Source organism: Aquarana catesbeiana, linkage group LG02 (genome assembly GCF_042186555.1).
Source record: "Aquarana catesbeiana isolate 2022-GZ linkage group LG02, ASM4218655v1, whole genome shotgun sequence".
Classification (NCBI taxonomy): domain Eukaryota; kingdom Metazoa; phylum Chordata; class Amphibia; order Anura; family Ranidae; genus Aquarana; species Aquarana catesbeiana.
In genome coordinates this window covers 400785932-400802728 of record NC_133325.1, presented here as the reverse complement: position 1 = coordinate 400802728, position 16797 = coordinate 400785932, and the positions used below count along the sequence as shown (strand labels likewise).

General features: G+C 40.8%; 1 protein-coding gene across 3 annotated transcripts in view; it reads left to right on the top strand.

Annotated features, from left to right (window-relative positions):
* Positions 1–16797, top strand: part of VMP1 (vacuole membrane protein 1) — a 240108-nt gene that overhangs the window by 101819 nt on the left and 121492 nt on the right. For all 3 annotated transcript variants that reach the window (XM_073615266.1, XM_073615265.1, XM_073615267.1), the window contains exons 7-8: positions 7748–7915; positions 11409–11540. In XM_073615266.1, the coding sequence (XP_073471367.1) occupies positions 7748–7915; positions 11409–11540 (300 nt within the window). The remainder of the gene's footprint in view (positions 1–7747; positions 7916–11408; positions 11541–16797) is intronic.

Genomic DNA, 16797 nt, shown 5'->3' with positions numbered 1-16797 from the left:
TGTCATAAAATAAAATTTTTACTAACTGTGTTGTGTGCCATGCGGGGAATCGGCTTTTCTTTAACATTGTTTTCATCAAATTGTAAAATGTTTTGCTATCCCTTGGAAGTCATGGAGTCGACTTAATATAAAATCCATCAATTCTTTATGTAAGTGTAATCTTGAGACTTCTAAAGGAAAAAGAGAACTCTACCTAATTGTCAGGGATGGGTTCATTTGGGAAACATAAATGTTTAAATATATATTTATCTTTGTTGCCCTTTTTGCCACAATCTGAGAAAACCAAAGCCAAGAGCTCTAAGGCCTCATGCACACGAAACGCTGTTAAACTCGCGTTCAGAGGCAGTTGGACACTTTTTTCAACTGCCCCCGAACTCATTCAATGTTATCCTATGTGTCCATGTACACAGTCTCGTTTTTTGGTGTTTTTAGGCAGTTACGTTTAACCTCGTTTTTCCAGAAGCAAAAAAATGGGTTCAGACGCTAAAGTTTTCCATGTTTCAGACGCCAAACGCTGCTAAACGCCAGTACCGCGTTTAGCCGCATTTGCGTTTATAAGTGTTTTTAAAAGCACCCTATTTTTTGGACCAGAAAACACAGAAATATGATGGCAAACTGCAGCAGAGAATGACATTTTGCGACCCGACTTTGGGGCCCCATATCTCGGGGCCACTTGGTGCTAGGAACCCCAAATTTGGTGTGCAAACACAATGGAACTAGCACTACAACAATCCAAAGCTGGAGTTCCTAGCACCAAGTGGCCCCGAGATATGGGGCCCCAAAGTCGGGTCACAAAATGTCATTGTCTGCTGCAGAAAAGTGCTTGACATTTTGCGACCCGACTTTGGGGCCCCGTATCTCGGGGGCCACTTGGTGCTAGGAACCCCAAATTTGGATATGTATATGATATATGTATATATCACACCAAATTTGGGGTTCCTAGCACCAAGTGGCTTCAAGATACAGGGCCCCAAAGTTGGGTCACAAAATGTCATTCTCTGCTCTGCAGACGCTTCTAGACGCAAACGCGGCTAAACGCGGCATGCAAAACAGGCGTTTCTAAACGCCGGTTTCAGCTTTAAAAAACATGTGTTCAGCAGAGTTTACACCGGCGTCTCGTGTGCATGAAGCCTTAGGCCCCATGTACACAGGACACTGTTAAATGTACGTTCAGAGGCAGTTGGATGCTTTTTTCAACTGCCCCTGAACTCATTCAATGGTATCCTATGTGACCATGTACACAGTCTTGTTTATTGCCATTTGTATGCAGTTGCTTTTAACGGCGTTTCTTTGGAAGCAAAAAAATGGGTTCAGACGCCGAAGATTTCCACGTTTCAGATGCTAAATGCGGTACCCGCGTTTAGACACGTTTTCGTTTATAAGCGTTTTTAAAGGTACCCTATATTTTAGACCTGAAAAGACAAAAATATGATGAAAAACAATGAAAAAACATTAAAAAATTGTTAATGTTTTAATTACTTGGGATGATTCATAGACCATATATAGCCCTTGATGCAATACACTACTGGCATTGCTGTATCCCAATTTTAATTGGAATTAAGCAATTACTATTTAATTTTTATAAATATTTTAAAAAATTGCCAAAGGTGTTATATATTATAAAAAATTGAATTAACGTTCAAATGTGCATAAAATAGACAAAATATTTAAAAAAAAAAAAAAAAAAAAATACCATATACAGCTAAAAAAAATCCAATAAACATATTAATCAATAAATATTTCTATATATAAATATATGCACATATCTGATCTCACCAACAGACGTTCCTCTGGTGATGCACTCTTCCTCATGTTCGTGTCCATGCGTGTCAGACTGGGTCGTACTTTTTCAAGTAGAAGGTCAAATGTGGCAATGGAAATGTGTGTGAAATAAAAAAATTTGTCGGGGTAGGTACGCAGCTGTACGCACATGTTTACAAAACATCCTGCCGACATTCGCTGCGCAATCAAAGGATGGGTCCAATAGCGAACTTTGACTCTGGACCTCTCACGCAATTTTCGACGTCGTTCTAGCCTCATCAAGAGCAATGTCAGGAGCATTTCCTCACATATGCTCATTATGGGATCCATTGCAAAAAAAAGCACAGAAATCGAGGCAAATACAAGTAGACAACTGCGCTCTCTGCTGCTGCTACTCACTCTGATCAAAATGGCTGAAATAGTTAACTTACAATGTTTTTTGAGCTTGGGGAGGGTCTTAAATGAGGTAATCTTAATAAACGCTTCTAGACGCAAACTGGGCTAAACGAGCGTTTTAAACTTCGTTTTCAAGGTATAAAAAAATTTGTTCAGAGGACTTTGCCTCAGCGTCCCGTGTACATGGGGCCTTAGCGTCCAGCCTGCTGTTCTACAGAGCGTTTTGGGAGATTTTCTCATTGGCTTGAATAGGTAGATTTTTTTTTGCTGTGTCTCAGTATTGTTTAAAAGCACTGACTCACCACCATTCACTCACTACTGCTTTGTTATGTTTTTTAAAACCGTCCGAGCTTATGATCCATAAAACTGTGTAGAAGACTTTGTAGACCGGGATAACTGTAGTCTTTTTTTTTTTTAACTGTGATAAGTTGATTGTACGGAGAAAGCTCCTAATGCAATATGAAAGGATATTCTATTGTAATCGGGGCCTGTTAAAAAAAAAAATATATATATATATATATATATATATATATATATATATATATATATATATATATATATACATTTAAAAAAAAAAAATGTTGATACTTACATTGGGAAACCAGCCTACATGCAGTCTATCAAATTTAAATAAACCCGAAGATAGAGCTCTGGAAAAGAAGGTACTTAGGTAATTGTGGATTTCTCACCACATATAAATATAGATAACCATGATGGAAGCCCGTAGGGCAGACCCCCCCCCCCCCCTTTTTTTTTTTATATCCTTTTTTATTTCTTCTTCTTTTTCCATTTCTTTAATTTCTCTTCTTTCTATTTTCTCTTTTTTGATCTTTGCTATTTATTTTAATGGTTGATGGTACGGGGATGCAAAGGTCTATGCACAAATATACAATTGAATGACAAACAGGCTCAAATTGAGTTTTTGTGTTTGCTTACAAAGCCAAATGAGAATTTGTGATGTTAGATTTTTATAGGTGACTAAGTGTATTATAAAAAAAAATGGTTCAATAAAGCTTACCTTCTTTTCCAGAGATCTATCTTCTGATCTTCTGGTTTATTCAATTTTTTTTTGTGGTTTGGTATGGAAATCAACGCCTGTATATAGGCGAATCAGTGAATTTATTTAACATATATCTCCTGGTTATTAGTTGCTGTGACCCAGCAACTACCCCTTTAATCTTTATGCGGTGTAGTTTATATGACACTCAAAAAAGGACACTTCTAACCCTCCACTTCAGTACGCTAGCAAAGAAAAGTAGGGAAGAGCCTGTTGTGTCACTGTAGCTGAACTTTCTTTCCTGCTTCAGATCTCCTTCAGTCCAGCTAAGGAGATGTGGGCAACCACAAGTCTTAGGCCAGCCATACATGGATCGAAAGTCAGCCAGATCAGCAGGATCTCCCCTATCTACATAGAGTGTGTTGATGGGGGAATTTAGCAATTTTCTTTTGTGCAACCCACTGGTTGAACACAAAAAAAAAGGTTCATGTATGGGCTGCCATTATTTTTTTATGCTTTAATTCTGATTATTCATAAAAAAAATACCAAACAGAACCAAACCCCCAAATAAATTCTCAGTTGGCCCATTTGCTGTACTTGATTATTCATGTTCTGTCCAGGGTTGATAATTTATCAAATGTGGTCCTCGCTTTTTTAAGGCTTTGCTTGTGGCCTGATGGCTAAAGCGGTTGTAAACTGCTGGACATTTTTCTTTTTTAATGTCATAATGTGCTAGTATGCATCACATACTAGCACATTATGCTAAACTTACCTTAACAACAAAGCACTTTTGCGTTGAGATGTCAGCGCTGCAGGCGCTCTCATCTTCACCCATTTTGCTTCCGGGTTCGTGGACTCCGGCTCTGTGACTGGCCAGAGCTGCTCCTGCGCATGTACGTGGGAGCCATCGTTAATGGCACAGGTAGCCGTTCCTTCAGAGCGCATGCACCAGTGATGTCACTGGCTGCATGTACACTAAATATCTCCTAAACGGAGATATTTATACTACTTATAGGTAAGCCTTATTGTAGGCTTACCTATAGGTAAAAGCAAGAGATGGAAGTTTACTTCCACTTTAAAGGCATGGAGAGCACAAAGAGCTATGTTTAATTCAGAAATGAGTTTTTCTGAAAATGCATGTGTTCTTTTTCCAGATAACATGAATATAGAGTTTAGTTAAATATCTGTTAACACAAATCCCAGAAGTCAAGTATCCCATGTACCTAAAAATATTGCTGTCAGCTAACAATGGTAGACCTTTCTTTAGATGTAAAAAAATGACTATTATCTTTGGCTTCCTTAGATTTGGCTTCCTCAACTGTGGCTGTTGTCTTCTAGTTTTGGCAAGCGTCGTCCGGAATAGTCTGAGTTTTCACTCCTATGTTAGCTCCAGCTTTGGACATGTTGATGGCTATTATTTGCATGTTTGTATGTGAGCAATTAACCTTGCTAACTCCCTCTTTATTATGCCTGTGTGAATGGTCTTTAAACCTCTATGTTAACTGGTGAATCTAATAAGCCAGCAGTTTTTACTCAAAGTAAAAGGTTTCACCTCTCCTGTCCCTCCTTTTCTTACTAGAAGCATGTGCTATAATAATTCCGATTTTTATCTACTAGCCAAATCTGATAATGTCATCTATAAACTATGGTGGTTTAGGTAGATTTGAACATATTTTCTTTTTTTTTTTTTTTTTCTTTTGCATCTGCCTTAATACATGTGAATTGCACAGGAACTGCACCGCATTCACATGCTATTCATTGTGGTGCAATTTGAGCCCAGTCATTTTGAATAGGCTCAAATTGCAGCACATCACACCAAAGTCACGCATGCACCAATTTTGGAACCACGCTGCAACTGGATCGCATGGGTACAAAAGTACCATGCAATCCAGTTGCATCGTGTTCCACTGCATTTGCAACCTGCGTTTGGGGTGTCGTTAAGATTGCACTGGCACCTGCTGCAGACTGCAAGGGCAGTGCTATTTGAATGCAGTGTTGGAAATGTGCACTGAATGTGGGGTTTCCTACACCGCATTAGTGTGAACCTAGGCTTGTATTGGTTGGCTGTCCATGTTGAGTTGGTACATTAATTGTTAAATGTAAGTGCACTCTGTGTAATACTATTTTATTTTCTTATAACGCCAAACATCTAGTAAATGGATAGTGTTTGTTGCTTAAAGAACAACTCCACTAAAAACTTTTTTTTTTTTTTTTTTTATGTAACCTAACATACTCCAAGTGTTAAGTCAGGAAAACTGCAACCCTTATTGGAAAACAAGGGATTTCCCTTAGAGATAAACACACTTATGTTTATAGGGTTGTCATGGCTCCCTGTAGTCATACTCATTGAATTGTGAATACAGAATTGTGTGCGGTCAGTTTTCCTCAGCTGGTAATAGTGGGGGCTGATACCCAGCAATACTAGAACAGGACAAAAACAAACGCTAAATAATTCTAGACGTCTGGTTTAGATGATCAGCTAGTTTGCATATTAGAAACTGAGTTGGGTTACATTTAGAGATGTGAAAAGCTAGGACATTGGATTCCATTGAACAGTCTCCTTTGAAGCAATTCTTTTCTTCACCAGCATTTTACAGAAAGTATGAGCAGTGAATGAATGCTATGAACCATTCAACTTGTAAATGGTTCACCAATGCTTAATTAGTGAAAAAAAGCCTACTTCAGTTTGTTTCCAAAAACCCAGTTATTACCCCACTTGCTTATAACACAGCATAGAAAAGGTGCACGTTTCATAGACCCCTTGTACACTGGGTTAAAAAAAACGTCTGTTCTCTTAGAAGTAAAAAAAAAGCTCAGAGCATTTTTTGTACAAGATTTGGATGAGTTTAGGAGAGTTTTTTACGTTTTTTTCTGCCTCCGAGTTCCAATCAGAAACGTGAACCAGAAGGGTTTTTTTTTTCTCCTCTAAACGTTGAACTCAAAATATGCCTCTTGACATCCTAATGTGCATGGACACATAGGATGACATTAAGCTGCGTGTTTTGGTAAAAGGAGTGCTTTTTGAAACAGCTGATGGAGTGGATTAAGTAGGTAGCATGATGTTGACATGCATGAGAATGGAATGGTTTACTTTCAAGTTAACTCAACGCTTTACAGGCTGCAGTGTAAAAAAAATAATAAATGCACATTTTTTACACATTACCTGCAAAGATGTGCATTTTTTTTTTTTTTTTACAACCGTTCACAGGCTGACAGCATTGTAATAGAATTTTTTTGACAATCCAATATTATTATTATTATTATTATTATTAATATTATTATTCACGTTTTATATAGTGCCAACAGTTTACGCAGCGCTTTGCAATGTAGAGGGGGGATATAGCTACTTACTTGAAAAAACTTCTGTTAGGTTGTGAGTGCTGCCTGTCTGCTGTCTTTCCACAACTTCCTGGATTCCCTGCATGTTTTGCTGCTTCTCCTCTGCTGTTTACTTTCAGCTTCTATGAACTACATACCCCATGGTACCTTTCTGCCTGCATGCAGTGATTCCTGTACTGACTTCGCTTCCTGAAACTCCTCCTCTCAGCACCTCTGTAGTTCAGAAGGCAGGCTCTGTGAATACTGTGACACAGCAATGCTTACTTTCAGGGCATAGTGAATATGTGTTACAGAATTCAAGAAGTAGAAGTTCAGTGTAAACGTATCAAAGAATAAACCTACTCCCACCCCCATTCTATGCACTTTACTACCTGTAAATGAAAGATGTGACTACCTACCTAATCTACAGGCGCTCTGTTCTCTTCACGTATTCTCCCCAGCAGCCGGCTGCAGGGGAGAGGAGAGAGCAGTGACAACGGCTCCAGTGCCTGGGTGGTGACGTCACCCATAGTCTTACTATGGGGCATCCATTGTCCACTGTCTCTACACACTGAAGCCGGCACTGGGAGCCAATCACACGCCCAGACTGGAGCACCCTTAGATTAGGTAAGTATGCCCATCTTTCCTTCCAGTGTGGTCAAAGCATATCCAAGGTAAACCTGCTCCCACCCCGTTCTATGCCTTATATTAACTAGCTCGTAAAAAAAAGATGTGTATACTTACCTAATCTAAGGGTGTTCTGGTCCGGTCACATGACCTCCCCAGCGGCCAGCTTCAGGAGAGAGGAGAGAGCAGCGACAACTGCTGCAGTGCCTGGACGGTGACATCTCTTATAGGCTTACTATTCGGCATTTGTTGTCAGCTGTCCCTCCTCTCCTCTGAATTCGGTGCTGGGAGCCAATCACGTGATCAGACCAGAGCACCCGATAGATTAGATAAGTAGGCACATCTTACCTTTATAGGATAGTTAGTATAGGACTTAGAATTTGCAGGTTTAAACATAGATAGGTTTAGACCAGATTCCAAGATTGGTCAGATTAATAGGAGTAAGTTAGAAATAATTTAAATACAATTTAGAAATTAATATAATGATTTTGAAATGTGACCATAGCTACACTTTTTAAAGCAAGGTTTAGGTAGATCCTATCATCATTTTTTGTGATCATATTTTTGTAGAACGTATCCTTTTTTTATACAGTGTATATGGTTGTGTATACAAAAATTATAAATTTGCTTTGTTTCTTATTTTATCAGGGTCCACACATAGCTTCAGTGACACTTGCTGCTTATGAATGTAACTCAGTCAACTTTCCTGAACCTCCTTATCCAGATGAAATTATATGTCCAGAAGAGGAATCGGTAGAAGGTGCCATTTCGTTATGGACCATCATATCTAAAGTCAGGCTAGAGGCCTGTATGTGGGTAAGTGTAGTCAAAGTAAAGCTGTAGAGGATATATCGGAAAACCTAAAAAGTCCCTGTCTGTACACGACATCTCTGCTTAGTACATTGTGAAATTACAATGTTGTGAAATCTGGTATTTTGGTGCAAGTATTTAGGAGTGTTTTTGCACATGGTCTGAAAATCCATGTAAATAATGGCAGGATGTTGGTCATATTGTTGTTTACTGGGAGAGGTAAATCCCTCCATGTTACTACCCAGAAAAACTCTGGCAAGGTAGGGCATTCGAATCTTGCTTGGCAGTCCCCTGCATTAGGGCAGTGTACAATAACCACATCAGTCAGAGATTCATTTTAATTGTCCGGCATTGAGAAGAAGTGGAGTCTGGTTGCTGTTATACTAATTTGGCCTGAATTTGTTCTCCATGCTCCCATTAATTAATTGCCTTTATATTTACTTTCATTTTATAACTTTTTTTTACACCTAGTGATGTCTTTCCTGAGTTTCTATGCTCCTCTTTGCAATGCCTGCAGATCATGGCTGGTGGAAGGTACTAGCAGGGTGGTGTACATAGTTTCCCAAAAATATTGCAGCACCCAGTTTCAGTACTCCTCTCAATAACCTCCTACCCTGATGCAAGCAGTGGGCTGCTAGACCTTAGGAGGAGTTTTGCAAATATCAAAATGCCTGGATGGGTGGGTATTCCTGGGCAGAGTGCTTTTGCATGTAGATTGACAATGGCTAGTAAAGCCTGGATAGGTGACATCATCCATAGGCTTCAATGTTCCATCTGTTGTTGGCGCTCCCACCTCCCCCCTGAAGCCACGTGGGCTGACACAGAGAAACCGGATCACGTGAGTGGACCAGAACGTGTTGAAAATAGGTAAGTATATACATCTTTGTTACAAGGGTGAGGGGGAAGGGGACAGTTTTAAGGCTGGTTAGGTGTAAGCTGGAATTCCTCTTAAAAGTCTATCCAAAGCAAAAACTTTTTTTTTTATATATAATTTTGTATACAGTGGGAAAGGATTAGTAACCCTCTTGAGTAATTATTGTTGCCTGCATCCCCACTGGGAAGATTACCCATTCAGTGCATTCTTGTGATCATTGGTACCAGGACTGAAAGTTAGGCAAAGTCCAAAATTTTGAATTGTCACCAGAACAGAAATAGAGGTCAAATCTTCCAATGATTACATTTTGTTCTAGAGACAAGTATTCTTCCCTGTGGTGTCTGTTGGACAGGAAGAGGAGATAACTCTGTGATTTCTTTTTTTTTTTGGAAAAAACAAACAAACAAGGGTTTGAACTATTCCTCTAAAAATAAAAGTTTAGTAAAAACAAAATTTTATTAAATTGGTAGTAAACTCCCTTGGTTGATATCTACCTATAGGTAAGACTATAACAAGACTTACATATAGGTAGTGTAACTATCTGCTAAACATGCACCCTTAAAGAGATATTTACTGTACATGCAGTCAGTGGCATCACTGGCGCATGCGCTCTGATGGAACATCCACCCGGGTCGTTCCCTCAGAGCCCAGTGGCGTGAACTGCAGCTCCCATGTGCAGGCACGGGGGTGATGTCATCACGACTCCGGGCGGTCACACAATCGGAACCTGCAAACCTGGAAGGAAGACGGGTGAAGATGGAAGCGCCTGCAGCTCTGACATCTCTGGAAGGGCTTAGTTTTAGGGTAAGTTTAACATAATGTGCTAGTATGTGATGCATACTAGCACATTATGACATTATATTGCAGGGTACAAAAAAAAAACATTCAGCGGTTTACTACCACTTTAATGAAAAACTGACAGCAAAACGTATAGATATGATGCAAACGTTTTTTTATAAAACATGGCACCCATGGGCCTCCCACTTTTTGCCATCAGATTTTGATCAACATCTAACAAAACAGTCGCTCACAAAATCCTGCATTGGGTTTTCTACGTAATATTCCATTAATTATGGGGTGCTCCTTCCTTTCCCTTCCATTCTTACTATATTCTCCTATCTTGTTTTCTTTTTCTCTTTTGTCTTCTATGTAGCAACTAATGCTGCTTATCACTTGCTGGATTAGACATTGATTTATGGATACAATCATGACCTTGCAGGTTATTTGTGGATGCCTCCCAGCTTACAAGTCTGTTGCAATAACTGTGACTCTACCTATGCTACTGCATACGAACAAGGTGTAATTTTTTTTTTTGGGAGTTTGATTACCCCTATTCTTCTAGACTAGGGGTCTCCAAACTATCTAAACAAAGGGCTAGTTTACTGTCCTTGAGTGTTTAGGGGGGCCGGACTGCGGCCAGTGGGAGTAGAAAATGCCCCAGCGTCAGATGCCCCATCAATGCCACATCATTGGTTTTAGTAGGAGCAACAGTGCTCCATTGTTGGTATCAGTGGAAGAAATAATGCTATATTGTTGGCATCAGTGGAAGAAATAGTGCAACATCGTTGGTATCAGTAATTCAGTAATGGGAGGAATAGTACCCCATTATTAGGGCTCATGCACACTGCATCTCACAGAAGCTGCTTCTACAGGCTTTTGAGCTTTTTTGAGCTCTCATTTTATCCGCCTCCATGTTGTCCATGCACACTAGGGCTTTTTTTGGAGTTTACAGGCATATTCTCTTACAGAAAAAAAACACCCACAAAACTCGCATTTTTGAAAGGAGCTTTCAAGCAAATAAGACGCCTAAGTGCTTGAAAAAGTGCAAAAATACACACACAAAAAAGGAAAAATGATCTGAGGGGCAGGTTTGTGAAAAAAACTCTTATGCTCAAAAAAGCTCAATAAAAATGTGCAAAAGAGCACAAAAAAGCACAATCTTCTTCAAGCTTTTAGGCAGAGAAATACAAGCTCAAATGCCTGTAAAAGCAGCTTTTTTTTTTTTTTGAGCTGCAGTGTGCATGGGCCCTTAGTGTCAGTTGTGAATAGAATAGTGCCCCAGGGGCTGGATAGAGGCAAGGAAAGGGCCTTATCCGGCCCCAGGGCCTCAGTTTGGAAACCCCTGTTCTAGACAAAAATAAAAACAAATGAGAAAAAGTTGTCGTCTGTATATTGCTTTGAGGGATTTACTACTTTTCCCTTCTTGTAGGTTCCAACTACCCTTTGTTTTCCCTCCAGCATCATCCCTCTTGTTCAGTTATTTTATTAACTGTGCATCCAGTATCTCAATTGGATATCCATAATCATTAAATATAATGCTGATTGAAAACTTTTGTTACTGTGTTTTTTTATTCTTTTGGAGTAATCTTTAGTGTTTGTTTTAGTCTTCTTTTTCTTATATAGATTGTACTATTATATTACCGAAATAGTATAGGCTGAATAATAAGCATCTTTCATAGACCTATTACTCTAAATGTTATTACAAAAGTATATGTATAAATAAAGTGTTAAAGTACCTTTTAGACTGCTATAAATAGATGTATGTCTCATTGTGATTCTTTTCATGTATCTATTGCAATTTTGGTTTATGTTATGTATCACTTTGGTTTTTCATTATAACTCTAGGGTGCTGGCACTGCCATCGGAGAGCTGCCACCATACTTCATGGCTAGAGCTGCCCGCCTTTCAGGAGCAGAACCTGATGATGAGGAATATGAGGAATTTGAGGAGATGCTGGAACATGCTCAGACAGCACAGGTGGGAAATGGCAATCATTTATCTAATTCTCTAATCCTACATATTTTTTTGTGCATGAATGGCAGAACATTCCTAAAGATGTCAAGTGTATATGCTCACCCATGTTTGCGGTCTCTTTTAAAGATATGTTTCGCAATGTTCTACCCTGTTATAATTGATTTCATTACTCATTTTCTAAGGCATGCAGGTTGCCACAAAATGTGTTTTTGTCAACGCACATACATCCTTTTTAGCATCTTTGAAGCGTCCATGGGCCATGGTGCAAAACCTAGATCTTCAGTGTTAAGGGAGACCAGATGTGGATCAGTGGACTGCAGTAAAATGTACGTTTTACTGCACACTTCTGCAACGCACAGTAATGCAGGGCACTTTGTGTGGTGTGTTGAGATGCCATTTATTTAGAATTGCATTGGAGCAAATGGAGCACTCTCTGCCCCATTCTCCATTGTGAATGGAACAAGGCAGGGTTGCCCCCTGTCCCTCCTCCTCTTCGCCCTGTCCCTAGAGCCGTTTCTTTGACGATAAGACTAAACCCAAATATAACGGGACTCCAGGTGGGTAGCTCCCACTGTAGAATATCAGCTTATGCGGATGACCTACTATTCTCCCTGACAAACCCCAGGATCTCCTTACCAAACCTCCTCTGTGAATTTGAGGTGTATGGAGAGTTTTCCATTTAAAAATAAACTTTTCCAAATCAGAAGCGATGGGCGTCGCAGTTCCCCCCACATCTTGCTCGCCATGCAAACCAGCTTTCTCTTTAAATGGACTAATACGGCACTAAAATATCTTGGCACGAACATCCCACCCGACATATCACACACGTTTGGCCTTAACCCCCCCCCTTACTATCCAAGACTCGCACCTTACTAGAGAAGTGGTACACAGGTTTCCACTCCTGGTTTGGAGGATGCAACCTCATTAAAATGAGCATTTTGCCCAAGTTCATTTATCTTATCCAAGCCCTGCCCATACAGATACCACCCTCCTTTTTCAGACAGATACAGGCCCTTTTTACCCGATTCGTCTGGGCACATAAAAAACCTTGACTACGTTGAACACAAATGACGCTCCCCGAGCACAATGGGGGCCTGGCTTTACCTGACATACGACAGTATTATCTGGCCTCTCATCTAGGCCGCATACTTGACTGGAGGTGAAATGCGCATCCACACTCTGGGTACAAATTGAACAGTCCCAGACCCACATACTTTTAAAGGGTACACTGTGGTGTTATGACGATCTGCCCTCTGGACTGAAAGCACACCCACTAATAGGTACCACTCTGAGACACAGCCATCTAATCACCAGCCAAAAGTCCCTTGCGTTCAAAACCTCTCCACTATTCCCAATACTTGTCCACCTGAACTTTGAACCAGGTCTACACCCCGCAGAATACCCCACTCTAAGAAGCTCTGACTGTGACCACGCGGCTAAATTTGTCATTAACAGGAAATGGCCATCCATCTTAGAACTGACCGAGGCGACGGGAAACTTCCAACTTCCCTTTTGGAAAGCAGCTCAGCTGCATCACTTCCTTCACTCCATCCCTGACCCCCAAGATTTCACACGTCAGCTAACGACATTCGAGGACCTCTGTTTGGGTATTGACCCGTTAGCCCACATATTATCCCAAACATACTCCCTGCTGAATACTCCAAAGGAAAAGCCACAATTACCCTGCTTGACTAGATGGGAAAAAGACCTAAACTGCATGTTCTCAGCGGTACAAAAGCAGTGTATCATTACTCTTGCTCTCAAAACGTCCTTGTGTATTAAAACACAAGAGACAAATTTCAAACTGCTTCCTCGTTGGTACCTGACACCCTCTAGGCTACATAAATGCTTCCCCTCTGCCTCAAACCATTGCTGGCGCTGTGGAGAGGAGGAGGGGACTTTGCTGCATATTTTTTGGTCCTGTCCCAGGTTAAAAGACTTTTGGGGAGAAGTCCGCCGCATCACGCAGGAGTTTACAGAATGTAACATCCCGGAGGATGCCGCGCTTTTCCTCCTACACCACTCAAAGATTCCTACCAAAACATACAAGAAGTCTCTAATACGTAACTTGCTTAATGCTGCAAAGGCGTGTATACCTCTCTATTGGAAGCAACAGTCCCCCCCCGACCATAGCACATTGGCTGAGAAAAGCGGAGAAAGTAAAGAAAATGGAGGATTTAATCCTCGCTGCACAAAACAGACAAGAAGCTTTCATGAAGACCTGGAATATTTGGAATGTCTTTATTCTGATAAAGGGCAATGCCTCCTCGGGTCATAGACCATTTCTGTCTGTCTTGAGTTCATACCCTTCGGCCTCCACCATGCCCCCCCCCCCCCCCCTTTTCTGTCGTGTTCCCCTACTTACACTATCTTACCCTACACCCCAATAGCATCTTGGTTTCTTGTTTTCTTTTCTTAGGAAAAGGTGAAAAAGTAAAGGGGGAGAGCTTCTACCTCCTGACACTTACACAGAAATTGATATTAGTAGACTTAGTTGAGGACGACCACTTGGTCTATTGTCTCACATCAACAGATGAGTTGTAATGTATTATGCTGAAGTTTCCTTAAGCTTTGTACACAGACTATGTAACCATAGAAATGTTCACACTCTTTTATGTACTGTGAGTGCCTCACCCCTTTCTGTAGTTTAATAAAAATGTATATTTGAAAAAAAAAAAACGGGTTTAGTTAGCACACATTTGCAAATACATGCGTAAGCTGCAGAGCCACACCAACTGCAAACTGTTAGACAGGATAATTTGGTTGGTAGCAGACTGGTTGGCGAGTTGAGCTGGGAATTTTCTTTGGTTTTGTTTTGCACGCGTTGCCCTTTCATGTGCTCCTTGCTGTGAAGGCCAGTTATAGGTGGGGGCAGGGGCCATTTGCTTGTTCAATATTGAGTTGGCCCACCCTTTGAAGCTATAACAGTTTCAACTCTTCTGGGAAGGCTGTCCACAAGGTTTAGGAGTGTGTCTATGGGAATGTTTGACCATTTTTCCAGAAGTACATTTGTGAGGTCAGGCACTGATGTTGGACGAGAAGGCCTTCGCAGTCTCCGCTCTATTTCATCCCAAAGGTCTTCTATTAGGTTGAGGTCAGGACTCTGTGCAGGCCAGTCAAGTTCCTCCACCCCAAACTCGCTCATCCATGTCCATTTATGGACCTTGCTTTGTGCACTGGTGTGCAGTCATGTTGGAACAGGAAGGGGCCATCCCCAAACTGTTCCCACAAAGTTGGGAGCATGAAATTGTCCAAAATGTCTTGGTATGCTGACACCTTAATGCCGCGTACACACGGTCGGACTTTTCGTCTACAAAAGTCCAACGGACGCTGACGGACTAAAGCTGGCTGGTAATCCGATCGTGTGTGGGCTTCTCCGGACTTTCAACTGACTTTTTTAGCCTCAAATCCGACGGACTTTAGATTTGAAACATGCTTCAAATCTTTACGTCGTAAGTACGACGGACCCGAAATCCGCTCGTCTGTGTGCTAGTCCGACGGACAAAAACCCATGCTAGGGCAGCTATTGGCTACTGGCTATGAACTTCCTTATTTTAGTCCGGTGTACGTCATCACGTACGAATCCGTCGGACTTTTGTGTGGTCGTGTGTAGGCAAGTCCGTTCGTAAGAAAGTCTGCCGCAAGTCCGCCGAAGGTACGTCGGAAGTCTGTCGGACAGGCTGTCGGACTTTTGTAGACGAAAAGTCCGACCGTGTGTACGCGGCATAAGAGTTCCCTTAACTGGAACTAAGAGGCCAAGCCCAACCCCTGAAAAACAACCTAACACCATAACCCCCCTCCACCAAATGATTTGGACCAGTGTACAAAGGAAGGTCCATAAAGACATGGATGAGTGAGTTTGGGATGGAGGAACTTAACTGGTCTGCACAGAGTCCTGACCTCAACTCAATAGAACACCTTTGGAATGAATTAGAGTGGAGATTGCAAGCAAGGCCTTCTCATCCAACATCAGTGCCTAACCTCACAAATGTGCTTCTGGAAGAATGGTCAAACATTCCCATAGACACACTCCTAAACCTTGTGGACAGCCTTCCCAGAAGACTTGAAGCTGTTATAACAGCAGAGGGTGGGCCAACTCAATATTGAACCCTACGGACTAAGACTGGGATGCCATTAAAGATAAAGTGTGCGTGTGTGTGTGTGTGTGCGTGTGTGCGTGCGTGCGTGCGTGTGTGTGTGTGTGTGTGTATATATATATATATATATGCAGGCATCCCATTACTTTTGACAATATAGAGTATGTAATTTATACATTTCAAAAAAATATATTCTGGCATTAATACTGGTTTTGTAGTTTAATTTTTCGTTACATTTGGAAATCAACATTCCCTGTATTAGTAATGTTATTATTACAGGTTAAATTGCAGTTACTTTTTTTTCCTAAGCCATTTATGAAGACTTGTAAAGTGGCCATTAAACCCTAATTTATGACAGCTTTTATAAGGCTGTAACTGACTTCAGGTCTTTAGTTTTGACACAAGTGTCTTTTGAAAAGCTTATGAAAGTGTTCCAAGCAGTCTTTAGCAACTCAGCTCCTGCAGCTTTAAGGAGGTGCTGACCTTGTGTTAGCTTTTTGGTATAATCACACTTTATCCATATGGAATTATTCTCTCTTCTCATATGCATTGTCTTTGTTTGTCTGTGGTTTTTTTTTTTTCCAACTTTTTTTTTTCATCCTTCCGTGCATTTCTACTTCCCTGCCAAGTGCTTTAGCACTGTGCATGCTGCTGCATTACATCTGCCAAATGTAAAATGACCTGATACTTGCATCTCTCTGCCAACATGATATGTGTCAGTGGCTACATGCACTGGGCCAGTGCCAGCTTTGTCTGCAATATCCCTTTTGTCCTGTTTACTTCCACACTAGATTACAGAATCACCATGACACAATGTCTTTTGTCTGTGTTTTACATTTTAAAATGGGGCTTTTGGGAAGAAAAGTAACCGTGTTTAAGAACGCATCCTGTCTGATTCTTAATGTTTTTCTTAGCCAGTCATAAATTATACTTTAGTAAAAGTCTATTGAACAGTAATTCTTAGGTCCCTTTCACACGAACGGATAGAATGGTGCTATTAGCTGCGGATTTTCTAATTTTCTACCTCAGCTAAAAGCACACAATGCTTTCCTATGGCCCCATTCACACACTGCGTTTAGCTGCGAATTAGATACATGCGGTTCTGTGCGGATAGAAAAAATAGAATTGATTGCGTCCAGGAGCGATTTAGCGCAGCTATCTGC